Source organism: Xenopus tropicalis, chromosome 8, assembly GCF_000004195.4.
Source record: "Xenopus tropicalis strain Nigerian chromosome 8, UCB_Xtro_10.0, whole genome shotgun sequence".
Classification (NCBI taxonomy): domain Eukaryota; kingdom Metazoa; phylum Chordata; class Amphibia; order Anura; family Pipidae; genus Xenopus; species Xenopus tropicalis.
The window spans coordinates 37,649,706-37,665,104 of NC_030684.2; the positions used below are offsets into that span (position 1 = coordinate 37,649,706).

General features: G+C 39.2%; 1 protein-coding gene across 2 annotated transcripts in view; it reads left to right on the top strand.

Annotated features, from left to right (window-relative positions):
* The window catches only part of btk (Bruton tyrosine kinase), a 39,801-nt gene that overhangs the window by 12,772 nt on the left and 11,630 nt on the right, over positions 1 to 15,399 (top strand). For both annotated transcript variants that reach the window (XM_031890244.1, NM_001130260.1), the window contains 4 exons: positions 7,251 to 7,349; positions 8,736 to 8,798; positions 11,869 to 11,950; positions 13,803 to 13,931. In XM_031890244.1, the coding sequence (XP_031746104.1) occupies positions 7,251 to 7,349; positions 8,736 to 8,798; positions 11,869 to 11,950; positions 13,803 to 13,931 (373 nt within the window). The remainder of the gene's footprint in view (positions 1 to 7,250; positions 7,350 to 8,735; positions 8,799 to 11,868; positions 11,951 to 13,802; positions 13,932 to 15,399) is intronic.

The window sequence follows — 15,399 nt, forward strand, 5'->3', positions numbered from 1 at the left end:
CTTTAGGAAAGCTTTGCGGCTTGGTACTTTGGTGTAGAAAGGACTCTTTACCCTTGTTGGATTTGTCAGAATGTGTACTTTCCAAAAATATATGGTTTTGTGGTGGTCTCTGTATAGTTAGGGGAAGTTTTGGCACATAATACACTGACAGGGGGCTCTGTGTGCAAAAGCTGAGCTGGCAGGCGAGAAATCCTTATGCGCTATTTTCATTTAGGGTTCAGTACATACTGCAGACTTTGGTATATCTATGCATATTGGGCATCAAACTGTTCAGTAGGCCTCTGGTGTTCCTATTTGGGGTGACTTGCCTTTGTACGCAAGAAATTGTGTGAGATAAATGCGACAAATTGCAACATTTTTAGGCGATTTTCTGAAATGTCATAAAAACCAATAACTTTAGGAAAGCTCTGCAGATTGGTACTTTGGTGTAGAAAGGACTCTTTACCCTTGTTGGATTTGTCAGAATGTGTACTTTCCAAAAATATATGGTTTTGTGGGGGATCTGTATAGTTAGGGGAAGTTTTGGCACATAATACACTGACAGGGGGCTCTGTGTGCAAAAGCTGAGCTGGCAGGCGAGAAATCCTTATGTGCTATTTTCATTTAGGGTTCAGTACATACCGCAGACTTTGGTATATCTATGCATATTGGGCATCAAACTGTTCAGTAGGCCTCTGGTGTTCCTATTTGGGGTGACTTGCCTTTGTACGCAAGAAATTGTGTGAGATAAATGCGGCAAATTGCAAAATTTTTAGGCGATTTTCTGAAATGTCATAAAAACCGATAACTTTAGGAAAGCTTTGCGGCTTGGTACTTTGGTGTAGAAAGGACTCTTTACCCTTGTTGGATTTGTCAGAATGTGTACTTTCCAAAAATATATGGTTTTGTGGGGGTCTCTGTATAGTTAGGGGAAGTTTTGGCACATAATACACTGACAGGGGGCTCTGTGTGCAAAAGCTGAGCTGGCAGGCGAGAAATCCTTATGCGCTATTTTCATTTAGGGTTCAGTACATACTGCAGACTTTGGTATATCTATGCATATTAGGCATCAAACTGTTCAGTAGGCCTCTGGTGTTCCTATTTGGGGTGACTTGCCTTTGTACGCAAGAAATTGTGTGAGATAAATGCGACAAATTGCAACATTTTTAGGCGATTTTCTGAAATGTCATAAAAACCAAAAACTTTAGGAAAGCTCTGCAGATTGGTACTTTGGTGTAGAAAGGACTCTTTACCCTTGTTGGATTTGTCAGAATGTGTACTTTCCAAAAATATATGGTTTTGTGGGGGATCTGTATAGTTAGGGGAAGTTTTGGCACATAATACACTGACAGGGGGCTCTGTGTGCAAAAGCTGAGCTGGCAGGCGAGAAATCCTTATGCGCTATTTTCATTTAGGGTTCAGTACATACCGCAGACTTTGGTATATCTATGCATATTGGGCATCAAACTGTTCAGTAGGCCTCTGGTGTTCCTATTTGGGGTGACTTGCCTTTGTACGCAAGAAATTGTGTGAGATAAATGCGACAAATTGCAACATTTTTAGGCGATTTTCTGAAATGTCATAAAAACCAATAACTTTAGGAAAGCTCTGCAGATTGGTACTTTGGTGTAGAAAGGACTCTTTACCCTTGTTGGATTTGTCAGAATGTGTACTTTCCAAAAATATATGGTTTTGTGGGGGTCACTGTATGGTTAGGGGAAGTTTTGGCACATAATACACTGACAGGGGGCTCTGTGTGCAAAAGCTGAGCTGGCAGGCGAGAAATCCTTATGCGCTATTTTCATTTTGGGTTCAGTACATACCGCAGACTTTGGTATATCTATGCATATTGGGCATCAAACTGTTCAGTAGACCTCTGGTGTTCCTTTTTGGGGTGATTTGTCTTTATCTGATCTTTATCAAGAAATTGTGAGAGATAAATGCGGCAAATTGCAACATTTTTATGCGATTTTCGAAATGTCATATAAATCTGCAAACTTAGGAAAGCTTTACAGCTTGGTACTTTGTAGCAATAAGAAATATTTACCCATTATAGATTCGGGGGGATGTGTATTTTCCAAAAATATATGGCTTTCTGGGGTGAATGTACTTTTTTTGTAGCATTATCCCACATAAAAGATGTAAATGTGTTGATTTTGCAGGAGCTGAAATGATAGATCATATGGGGGTATGTTCCCATTGGGGCCCCTACATGCCACATACTTAGGTAAACCTATACATATTGGGCATCAAACTGTTCAGTGGACCCCTGGCGTTCAAATTTAGGGTGTTTTATCTTGGTACCTAACACTATGTGGGAGATAAGATGCTGCAAAGTGGAAGCTTTGAGGGGATTTTTGGAAATGTCATCAAAATTGCTAACTTTAGAAAAGCTGTGCGGCTTGGTACTTTGGAGTAGAAAGACATGGGTACCCATTTTAGATTCGGGGGAATGTGTACTTTCCAAAAATATATGACTTTCTGGGGTGAGCGTACTTTTTTGTAGCTTTATCCCACATATAATGATGTAAATGTGTTGATTTTGCAGGAGCTGAAATGACAGAAATGACAGTATATATGGGGGTATGTTCACATTCGGGCCCCTACATGCCACATACTTGGGTAAACCTATACATATTGGGCATCAAACTGTTCAGTGGACCCCTGGTGTTCAAATTCAGGGTGTTTTATCTTGGTACCTAATGCTATGTGGGAGATAAGATGCTGCAAAGTGGAAGCTTTGAGGGGATTTTTGGAAATGTCATCAAAATTGCTAACTTTAGAAAAGCTGTGCGGCTTGGTACTTTGGAGTAGAAAGACATGGGTACCCATTTTAGATTCGGGGGAATGTGTACTTTCCAAAAATATATGACTTTCTGGGGTGAGCGTACTTTTTTGTAGCTTTATCCCACATATAATGATGTAAATGTGTTGATTTTGCAGGAGCTGAAATGACAGAAATGACAGTATATATGGGGGTATGTTCACATTGGGGCCCCTACATGCCACATACTTAGGTAAACCTATACATATTGGGCATCAAACTGTTCAGTGGACCCCTGGCGTTCAAATTCAGGGTGTTTTATCTTGGTACCTAATGCTATGTGGGAGATAAGATGCTTCAAAATGGAAGCTTTGAGGGGATTTTTGGAAATGTCATCAAAATTGCTAACTTTAGAAAAGCTGTGCGGCTTGGTACTTTGGAGTAGAAAGACATGGGTACCCATTTTAGATTCGGGGGAATGTGTACTTTCCAAAAATATATGACTTTCTGGGGTGAGCGTACTTTTTTGTAGCTTTATCCCACATATAATGATGTAAATGTGTTGATTTTGCAGGAGCTGAAATGACAGAAATGACAGTATATATGGGGGTATGTTCACATTCGGGCCCCTACATGCCACATACTTGGGTAAACCTATACATATTGGGCATCAAACTGTTCAGTGGACCCCTGGTGTTCAAATTCAGGGTGTTTTATCTTGGTACCTAATGCTATGTGGGAGATAAGATGCTGCAAAGTGGAAGCTTTGAGGGGATTTTTGGAAATGTCATCAAAATTGCTAACTTTAGAAAAGCTGTGCGGCTTGGTACTTTGGAGTAGAAAGACATGGGTACCCATTTTAGATTCGGGGGAATGTGTACTTTCCAAAAATATATGACTTTCTGGGGTGAGCGTACTTTTTTGTAGCTTTATCCCACATATAATGATGTAAATGTGTTGATTTTGCAGGAGCTGAAATGACAGAAATGACAGTATATATGGGGGTATGTTCACATTGGGGCCCCTACATGCCACATACTTAGGTAAACCTATACATATTGGGCATCAAACTGTTCAGTGGACCCCTGGCGTTCAAATAAAGGGTGTTTTATCTTGGTACCTAATGCTATGTGGGAGATAAGATGCTTCAAAATGGAAGCTTTGAGGGGATTTTTGGAAATGTCATCAAAATTGCTAACTTTAGAAAAGCTGTGCGGCTTGGTACTTTGGAGTAGAAAGACATGGGTACCCATTTTAGATTCGGGGGAATGTGTACTTTCCAAAAATATATGGCTTTCTGGGGTGAGCGTACTTTTTTGTAGCTTTATCTCACATATAATGATGTAAATGTGTTGATTTTGCAGGAGCTGAAATGACAGAAATGACAGTATATATGGGGGTATGTTCACATTCGGGCCCCTACATGCCACATACTTGGGTAAACCTATACATATTGGGCATCAAACTGTTCAGTGGACCCCTGGTGTTCAAATTCAGGGTGTTTTATCTTGGTACCTAATGCTATGTGGGAGATAAGATGCTTCAAAGTGGAAGCTTTGAGGGGATTTTTGGAAATGTCATCAAAATTGCTAACTTTAGAAAAGCTGTGCGGCTTGGTACTTTGGAGTAGAAAGACATAGGTACCCATTTTAGATTCGGGGGAATGTGTACTTTCCAAAAATATATGACTTTCTGGGGTGAGCATACTTTTTACTAGCTTTATCCCACATATAATGATGTAAATGTGTTGATTTTGCAGAAGCTGAAATGACAGAAATGACAGTATATATGGGGGTATGTTCACATTCGGGCCCCTACATGCCACATACTTGGGTAAACCTATACATATTGGGCATCAAACTGTTCAGTGGACCCCTGGTGTTCAAATTCAGGGTGTTTTATCTTGGTACCTAATGCTATGTGGGAGATAAGATGCTGCAAAGTGGAAGCTTTGAGGGGATTTTTGGAAATGTCATCAAAATTGCTAACTTTAGAAAAGCTGTGCGGCTTGGTACTTTGGAGTAGAAAGACATGGGTACCCATTTTAGATTCGGGGGAATGTGTACTTTCCAAAAATATATGACTTTCTGGGGTGAGCGTACTTTTTTGTAGCTTTATCCCACATATAATGATGTAAATGTGTTGATTTTGCAGGAGCTGAAATGACAGAAATGACAGTATATATGGGGGTATGTTCACATTGGGGCCCCTACATGCCACATACTTAGGTAAACCTATACATATTGGGCATCAAACTGTTCAGTGGACCCCTGGCGTTCAAATAAAGGGTGTTTTATCTTGGTACCTAATGCTATGTGGGAGATAAGATGCTTCAAAATGGAAGCTTTGAGGGGATTTTTGGAAATGTCATCAAAATTGCTAACTTTAGAAAAGCTGTGCGGCTTGGTACTTTGGAGTAGAAAGACATGGGTACCCATTTTAGATTCGGGGGAATGTGTACTTTCCAAAAATATATGGCTTTCTGGGGTGAGCGTACTTTTTGTAGCTTTATCTCACATATAATGATGTAAATGTGTTGATTTTGCAGGAGCTGAAATGACAGAAATGACAGTATATATGGGGGTATGCTCACATTCGGGCCCCTACATGCCACATACTTGGGTAAACCTATACATATTGGGCATCAAACTGTTCAGTGGACCCCTGGTGTTCAAATTCAGGGTGTTTTATCTTGGTACCTAATGCTATGTGGGAGATAAGATGCTTCAAAGTGGAAGCTTTGAGGGGATTTTTGGAAATGTCATCAAAATTGCTAACTTTAGAAAAGCTGTGCGGCTTGGTACTTTGGAGTAGAAAGACATAGGTACCCATTTTAGATTCGGGGGAATGTGTACTTTCCAAAAATATATGACTTTCTGGGGTGAGCATACTTTTTACTAGCTTTATCCCACATATAATGATGTAAATGTGTTGATTTTGCAGAAGCTGAAATGACAGAAATGACAGTATATATGGGGGTATGTTCACATTCGGGCCCCTACATGCCACATACTTGGGTAAACCTATACATATTGGGCATCAAACTGTTCAGTGGACCCCTGGTGTTCAAATTCAGGGTGTTTTATCTTGGTACCTAATGCTATGTGGGAGATAAGATGCTTCAAAATGGAAGCTTTGAGGGGATTTTTGGAAATGTCATCAAAATTGCTAACTTTAGAAAAGCTGTGCGGCTTGGTACTTTGGAGTAGAAAGACATGGGTACCCATTTTAGATTCGGGGGAATGTGTACTTTCCAAAAATATATGACTTTCTGGGGTGAGCATACTTTTTACTAGCTTTATCCCACATATAATGATGTAAATGTGTTGATTTTACAGAAGCTGAAATGACAGAAATGACAGTTCATATGGGGTATGTTCACATTCGGGCCCCTACATGCCACATACTTAGGTAAACTTATACATATTGGGCATCAAACTGTTCAGTGGACCCCAGGCATTCATATTTAGGGTGTTTTATTTGGTTACTTTATGACCTGTAGGAGATAAGATACTATAGACTAGAAGCTTTGAAGCGATTTTTAAAAAAAATCACAAATTTTGATAAAAACCAATAACTTTAGGAAAGCATTGCGACTTGATAGTTTGGAGTAGACAGACAGTTGTGCCTATTCTGTATTCCCCAGAATCTGTTCTTTCCAAAAATGTACAATTTTCTGGGATAAACCTTCTGTTAGTGGAATTTTGGCCTTGAAATCCAAAGTATGCAGTTTTTTTGGAGCAGTGCTTTGGGAATTTGGTAGTGTACTGCTGGGAGTTTTTGACCTATACAAGTGAGAAATCTCCATAAAACTATATATATTTGGTATTGGCACGTTCAGGAGACATGGGACTTTCCAAATCAGTTGTATATTCATGCATAAAATAATTTTTGTTTCTAGTATGTGTGATTATATTATGGAAAATTTGATTTTTTTTGCATTTTTAGACATTTAGAAGCCTATATCTTGTTACAGAATTGGAATTACACAAAAATTCTACCATATTTTGAAAGCTTAGGTTGTTCTGAAAAAAACGATATATTGTTTTCCTTGGTAAACTAAAAGTCCCCCCGAGGAAAGGCCCCTAAAGTGAAACAGTGCAAAATGTTCAAAAACTGTCTGGCAATACAAGTTCCGCTTTGACCAAAATGGCTGGCAGTAAAAGGGTTAAACAACTTCTCAAATTATTTGCCTTCCTTTTCTGTTTATGTGCAAAAACTTGATTGGTTCTAACCATGCTATCTCCCTGGTCAGCAATGTCTGCAAATGCAACAGCTGAACTAAATTCAATTCAGCGTGTGGAGCAGAGGTCACTGGCCACTGGATGCAAGGGGCCACAATTCCTGTGAGCCATTCATGTACTACTGTATATAGATAATTTGCACTTCATCAGGTTGTTTAGTGGTATTCTTTATACAAATGACAGAGAATGTTGAAAGAAACTGAATTAAAAGTGAGCAGTAAATACTTCTCATGTTGATATCCACATGTCTCTTACCTTGTCAGCGTCGGGGCAGCAAAAAAGGATCTGTGGATCTAGACAAAGTGATTTGTGTGGAGTGTGTTGAGCCTGAGGAAAACCCACCACCAGAGAGGCAAATACCAGTAAGTTAAAAAGCATGGAATCATGGACCTCACTATGCTTGCAAAGCAGAACTATAACTAAAATACAAATAACTGCTGTTCAGCTAAACAAAAAGCAGCTCCTGCTGTATATAATAAGTAAACACAGAACAGTGAAAGGTTAAAGGGGCAGTATACTTCTATTCCAACCTGAGACAAATATATAACACTGTAAATATTTTATTTTTATTATGGGGAAAACAGATCATGCCCTGTCTATTCTCTTAACTCCTTCCTCTTGAAAGATGTTGGTTTAAAGACATATATTGGGTTCTGTATAATGCGTTCACCCGCGTCACACATGGCAGGATACTACTGTCAGATACATTTACCTACCATACTGCAATGTGCAAATTGCAATTTCAGATGCTATCGCCATGTATTTGAACTGCAGTCACAAGGGGTAGATGCATTAAAACTGACTCAATTATGCAGGACGTTGTGGGAACCCTGGAGCTACCACCTGGTTTGAAGGTGGCAGTAGATCCAGTGTTTCCCTATACAGAAGTGCAATTGTGAGTAGAAAACATAGTGATTGCATACAAATAGCACTTAAACCACTGCACAGTCTTAAATGACCCATTTTGTCCGATGGGTCTCTATAGGCTCCACTGTATGATGGGTCCAGGTTAACAGTGTAATAAGTCTGACCCACCCATATCCACAGCAGTGCAATAATTTAACAAACAAGATGTTACAGATTACATTACAATTCACAGTCACAGCAACTTTTAAACCATATGTACAACATTTCACTAAAACATAATTCAATTTATATGTGACAGTCTCACAGGTGCCCATCCATTAGTATCTCATGAAGAATCTCAGTAGGAAGATCCTTAGGGCTCTGGTACACGGGGAGATTAGTCGCCCGCGGCAAAACTCCCTGCTCGCGGGCGACTAATCTCCCCGAGTTGCCTTCCCCCTGCCATCACGCGGCAGGGCGATTTAGGGAAATCGCGCCACCGCATCTGCCATCCCGCCGGCGACTTACATGTTCGCCGGTGGGATGGCAGGGGGAAGGCAACTCGGGGAGATTAGTCGCCCGCGAGCAGGGAGTTTTGCCGCGGGCGACTAATCTCCCCGTGTACCAGAGCCCTTATACAGTCCAAGGAGTAGTTTGTATATTATACAAAACAGTCCACTTTACATGATTTTCATGTACATGCAGCAAACTTTATTAAGTAGCTGCTACTAGTAGCTTTGTGTGTCTTCACCCTTATCCCTCAAAACCCATTATTTTCTCTACCATTATTTCACTCCCAGTAACCTCATTCTCAGTACCCTGTATCATTTGTGTTGGTCTCTTCCCCCTCTACCTCCTGCTGCCATCACTCTGTAATCTTTTCTTCTTTTCTTTTTTTTCAGAACAGAGAAGAATTTGACACAGAGCAGATGACTATCATAGAGAGATTTCCATACCCATTCCAGGTAATATACCAGTGTTGCACCCATGGGAGTTATTTATTAAAGAAATGTTCTATGTAAATGACTCAAACCACTAATGGTTTCACAACTTTGCATATAAAAACAAGCATTATAAAATATCCAGCATGGGCATTAGTGGGCTCTCTCCATAAGCTCAAATGAATACCAGTACCTAACATTTTTTACGGTAAATCCATACCAAGCTGAATAATGGTGATAGTACAGTACAATGTGGCAAACCCATTATTACATCCCTTTTGATGTGCATTGTCCTTTCACTTCTGCGTGGCCCAGGCAAAAAGGTGCAGACAGAGGGAATTTTCAGCAGGGCTATTAAAAGTTTCTTTTCTCCAAAATTAAAATGCTATTATTAGTATTTTATATTAATTCAAATAAAAGTTATATGCATTATGCTGGAAAATCAGGCTGGAAGAGACTGGAATGTAATAAATGACATGGGGGAATATGTACCCGCTAAGGCAGTACCTCTGCACCTGCACACATATATTAAAGCTATCGTTCAGGTTTTATGCAAACGTTCAGAGAGAAACAGAAGTGAAAAATAGTTAATGTGGGCAGGCAGGGTATTTTTAATCACTTTCACAGTCTGTTAAACAAGGTGCAGATGAGAGCCTCTCAATGCCATATTATTTGGATTGCTTTCTTCTAAATTACAATACAAAAAATAAATTGTTACTCATTTACTTCCACTGTTTTCTAATTTGTAAGCCCATATTGCCCCTGATTTGTTTAATTGCGAACAACTAATGGAATATAGACGGCTCTCTAATATGTCACCTGTTTTCACTGAATTCAAAAGTTACAAGGGGGATTAATTCATGCACATTGCCTGGCATCATCTTTAAATAATAACGTATCCTTTGTAAGTGTATATATTTTCAAAAACCAGGTTAACTGGTCACAAGTTTATGACTTGCTGTCAAGGGGTTAATTAACAAACAGGCTGCAGTTTCCATGTTAAACTGGAAGATGAGTAGTAGAGAGCCAGAAACGAAATGCAAGCAAGAAACAATAAGAGCAGAGCAAGGCTAATAATTCAACAATCTTACAAAATAAATAATGAAGGACACTTGAAAAAAAATCTTAATTGTCCAGTCATAACATACTTAAAGTTAATGTAACTTCCCCTTTGAGCCAATAGGGTACTATTTATTATACATACTTATGTCATGAACCGTGTTCTGAAAGTTCTATCCCATAGTGAAAACCTTTGTTGCATGCATTGCATGCCTAGAGGACCTCTTCAGATCGTACCTAGTTTCATAGTATCTGGTAAATATTTCCAGTTTCATTCAGGGGGATTTTCTGAGGTGTTTTTAGTTGTTCCCTAAAATGTGGGTTTCCATTTTGCAACTTCTATAAGACACCCGTAAGCTGAGATAGGAATTATGGCCCAAAGCTGGGCCAAGGAGCTTTGAAACCTAAGGTAAGGTCTGAAGCTTCTCAATAGGCAGCCACAATTAGCTTCCTATTCTGCTGCATAAAAATGCAAATATAGCTGATAAAAAACAAATAATTTTTTAATCAAATTACTTGTTTCATACAAATGCACAGAGCAGGACTATTACCATATAAATGAAGGCAGATATGATAAACAAGATATGAAAAGGTTAGCATAAACTAATACTGTACCTTGTTCTCCACAGACTGAAATGTTACGCCTCATTTACAATTTCCCCAGGCAAAAGCACCAAGGCTACTGCCACACTAGGCTGATTCTCAGCCTACCCTTTGGCTGTACCAAAATTTGCTCCATTTGTCTGCACCCAAGCTGATGCAGTGGCTCTATGATCAGTCACAAGGGTAGGCTGAGGCAAGTATTGGGGCTGATTCTGAATCACCCCTGTGTGGCAGTAGCCTAAGGGCTTCACAAATGCACCCCTTAGGGCCCATTCACTTACCAGCTGTGTTTAGGTCAGTGTGCCTGCTCCTGCAGTCTGTGATCCTTGCCTAGATTAAAAATCTGAGTGCCCAGCTTGCCCCTCATGAATTCAGCACTTCTGAATGCAGGCAATGTTTCTTTTAATAGAAGAGGTACAGTTCTTTGCACTCCATTCTGAAGTAGAAAACCTTTCCTTATGGGCACTAAGCATGATGCACTTTGAAGCTTTCCCCACACCACATAAATAAGTTCTATGCTTAGTTATTTTATCTAGTATCAGTAGTTGGTGCTTGATTGGACCTTTGCATGAATGTGACTTAATGGTGAAAGGTAATGTTATAGTAAGAAAATGGGTGCTAGCCAGATTCATGGTTTTCTTATGGTTTATTGTATGAAAACTCCATTGGATTTTATGAGAAAATCTGGTTTTGAATAAACAGTTTCTGATCCAGGACCATTATATCAGGCAGACTGGAAATGGGAAGATTGAGTGCAAGATATATAGCCTGCGTAGAGAGGCAGAACAGTGCTGCTATAGAGCCATGCGCTACATTTTGCTACTGTGGACTATATCTGACATGAGGTATTCAACCGGAGAATAAGCTCAGCACATGTTTAGTTCATTAAAGGGAAATAGTTGAGTCATCAGCTCTGTACTATCATTTATTTTCTTTTTGCTTTGACAAACTCTTCTAATGCTGGCATTTTAGCTCTGAAGGGATGTATTTTCATATCACTATGGTTGCAGTGATTAGCTAAGTATACTATTTTTACCAACTATGTACCCATATGTAATAAAAGGCACCAAGTTTGCCCAGGTGCAGTAACCCATAGCAACCAATAAGATTTTTGCTTTTGCTGGGTAAACAACGCCATAATTACCTCACCCTCTTTGCACCTTGCCCCTATGTCCAGTGCTCATTGATGCAACACTTTCTGCTCGCTGAATTGCACCCATTTATATTATAATATTATATATATATATATATAATATTACTGTATTACTGGTATAAATACTGAGTCATAATTATAGGAAATGAACATGGTAGCATGCACAAAAACTAAAAATGTATTTCTTTACTCAACTTTTTATTTCTCAACAGCAAGGTCACTTAGTGGGGGAAACCTTACAATATTTTTTTCATTTTAATATCAGTTCTTCTATCCTAGATAGTGTATGATGATGGGCCGCTCTACGTCTTTGCTCCTACAGAAGAACTGCGAAAACGCTGGATTCACCAGTTGAAGCATGGTGAGCTACACTCTTATCCCTCTTTATACTAGGCTTTGCTGAAGTAAATATCCCATTCATGGTTTAAATAACTTTTCCCAGCAATCCTTTATATTCCATTCTCTAACCATTACTGAATAAACATCTGCAGCTTCACATCTGTATGTTCTAAAGATCTGGGGTAGCTAACAGGATTCGACTTCCTCCTAGTTCATTATTTAGTTCTTTAGGCCTATTTATTCTCATCACCATCTGCATGTTCCTTTAATTTTTTATTTCTCCTTTCATTCTCACTGTTGCCCAGTTATAGTAATTTAGACAAAAATAAAACAACAATATCTTCCCTTTAAAAGAAAGTCAGAGGAGTGTAGGGAAGACAGAGGAAACAGAGATGGTTGGAATGTTGTTGTAGCAAGGCGGATGCCAATTGGCGGGGTGGGATTAGATGGTAACAAACAAACAAATAAAGGGGAACCTTATAAGAAATAAGGAAATATATGGTAAAGTTAAAAAATGGGCATACATAGGTGGTGGGTAGGGTAGAAACCATGACAGGGATCAGCAGTGAAACTGAGATGGGGAAAGTGAGAGATTGGGGAAAAGAAGTAAAAATTAGGTAAAGTGGATAGAGAGAGAAAATTAAGATTAAATGTACCACTCACTAATGTTTAACCAGCACAGCAGTGGCCATCTCTACATCTTTCCAATGCCTTTACAGACAAAATAACTATAGGTTTTCTTTTATGAGTTACTTCAACATAAATAAAAGTGTTAAAAACATCCGTACAGCTCACAATCAAGTTGGACTACTGCTTATGTGTGTACATTACCCATTTATTGTCCTATTCAATGTACCATTAATAGCTACTCTCTGTACACAATCTTTTAGCCAGTTCTCTATTAACGTACATATAGCAGTTTGAAAAGCAAAGGTTTATGCAGAACCAGGGGTGTTTTGTCCCCTTGTGTCCCTGGGGATGCTGGCCTCCCTCGCCCCTCTGCACTTTGTTCTTTGCATCAGAGGGGGTCAAGGGGGGCCGCAATAGCACTTTCTGAATTAGAAGTGCCGCAATTATGATAAAGTTACCAGGGACAGTTTTTTGCCACATCTATTGCAACCCCACTGTCCAAGTTCTTACCTCATCATAAAAATCATATGAATTCCTTGTTTACTATTTTTGCTTTTTTGTTGCTGCTTTACTGCACTTGGTGTACTGTTTATATGTTCCAAAATATGCATCTGTCCCCCTTGAGCTTTCTTCTGTCTATTTATTAACCTCCTTACATCTAAGTTTAGTAACCTAGGTTACTCCTAAATTGTGAAGGGAATAAATTGAAAATAGTACAGGTATAGGACCAGTTATCCAGAATGCTCGGGACCTGGGGTTTTCCAGGTTTGGATCTCCATAACTTAAGTCTGCTAAAAATCATTTAACTATTGAATAAACCCAACAGGCTAGTTTTACCTCCAATAAGGATTAATTATACAGTATTTTAGTTGGGATCAAGTACAAGGTACTGTTTTATTATTACAGAGAAACGGGAATCATTTAACCATTAAATAAACCCAATAGGGCTGTTCTGCCCCCAATAAGGGGTAATTATATCTTAGTTGGGATCAAGTACAAGGTACTGTTTTATTATTACAGAGAAAAAGGAAATCATTTTTAAAAATTAGAATTATTTGCTTATAATGGAGTCTATGGGAGATGGTCTTTCCATAATTCGGAGCTTTCTGGATAACGGGTTTCTGGATAAGGGATCCCATACCTGTACTGGTTTAACAACTATAAATTGAACTAATAATCATACTTACTCTCACTCTCATATTTGTCTCCACCAATTGACATATTGTAATCTGTTTTTCTCCTAGTTATTCGTTTTAACAGCGATGTGGCTCAGAAATATCACCCTCGGTTTTACCAAGATGGGCAATATCTTTGCTGTGCCCAAACAGCCAAAAATGCAATGGGATGCCAGCCACTGGGGAATGCCAATGGATGTCAGTAAATATAAATATGTGCACATGTTTTAGAAACACATGCAAGGTTTTCAGTGTAGTTTAACTGATCCTGCAAAAGTGTGCTTACTACAGGTGAATGCTTTTGCTGGCATTGTTTGACACATTTCTCTGTACAGGTTTATAAGACATTTTAGACTTTCTAGTTTCACTGCCCATACACCTACGTAGTAGGCCATACCCCCTGTGTTACCTTATAGGGGAATGTAACAGAGAAAGAAAGCTATGAGAGGTAATAAGGAAGATTGGGGCCTGTCACTGTAAGATAATGGCGGTTTAGACAATACTAAAGCTTTAATCTGATGACTTCTTAGAAGCTAGGGAAAAAGGACAGGACAGAAATAGCTATACATTTACTGTAGCTCTTAATAGTTCCAACAAACAAATTCAAAGGTAACAATGAAATTATAGTGGCATTTACAAGAGCTGCTATATTCTAAAGATGTCCTATTGGTTTGTGTTTAGCACATGGCATAATCTTCTGTGATTTTATTTTTAGCATAGCTCCCTGTACTATATATCAACTAATGTGGGGTTGTTCCTGCTGCTGGTTTCCCTAGAGCTTTCCATCACTCACTATTTTTACATAAATAAAGAATAATAATAGTAATTGTGAGCTGGCCATGTCATCAGTAATATAACGGAATCTTCTTTAAAGGAAGGAATTGATGATGTTTGACAGTGTGCTACAGCTTTAATATTGCAGTTATTGGAAGCATTATTGGAAGAGGTCAGAAGGCTGTAGTTAGCCATGGAACAAACTCTGAAAGTAGAACTAAAGGCAAAAAAAAAAAAAGTGTTTTGTATCCCTAACTTACTGTACCAGCCCAGAGGCTCACATTCATCCGCTTGACACCAGCACCAAATAATATAAAAGCTTGAGTTTTCACACACTGCTTATTATGGCAAAGCCTTTTGTGGCTGAGGGGTTAGATGAACTGGGAGACAATTGCACTGGGGACCGAGAGGACAAATTGTGGGTAATGTTTTATAATGAAATGTATGGCATAAATGAGTGGTTATATATGGGCATTATTATATCAATTTTGAATAACTGTATTGCTTTTATACATTTAGTATTAAAAATATATATCTGCAATCAGGGAACTACAGTCTTTATACTGGGAACCCAACCACTAAGAGGATTTACTCCCTTTTTATATAGTCCAAGATTCCACAAGATTCTTTAGAAACCAGTCTCCTTACCATTATGAGGTTTTGCTCGAGGGTGGGAAGGGGGATGCCTAGGTGCCTCCCCCCTCCTGCCCCTATTAAACGGAGTGCTGCCTTAAGGTCCCCATACACGGGCCGATAGTAGCTGACGATATTGGTCCCTTGGACCGATTGGCAGCTAATCAGCCCATGTATGGGCAGAACCGAGCGGCCAGGCCAACCGATATCTGGCCTGAAATTGGCCAGATATTGATCGGCCAGGTTAGAAAATCCAGTC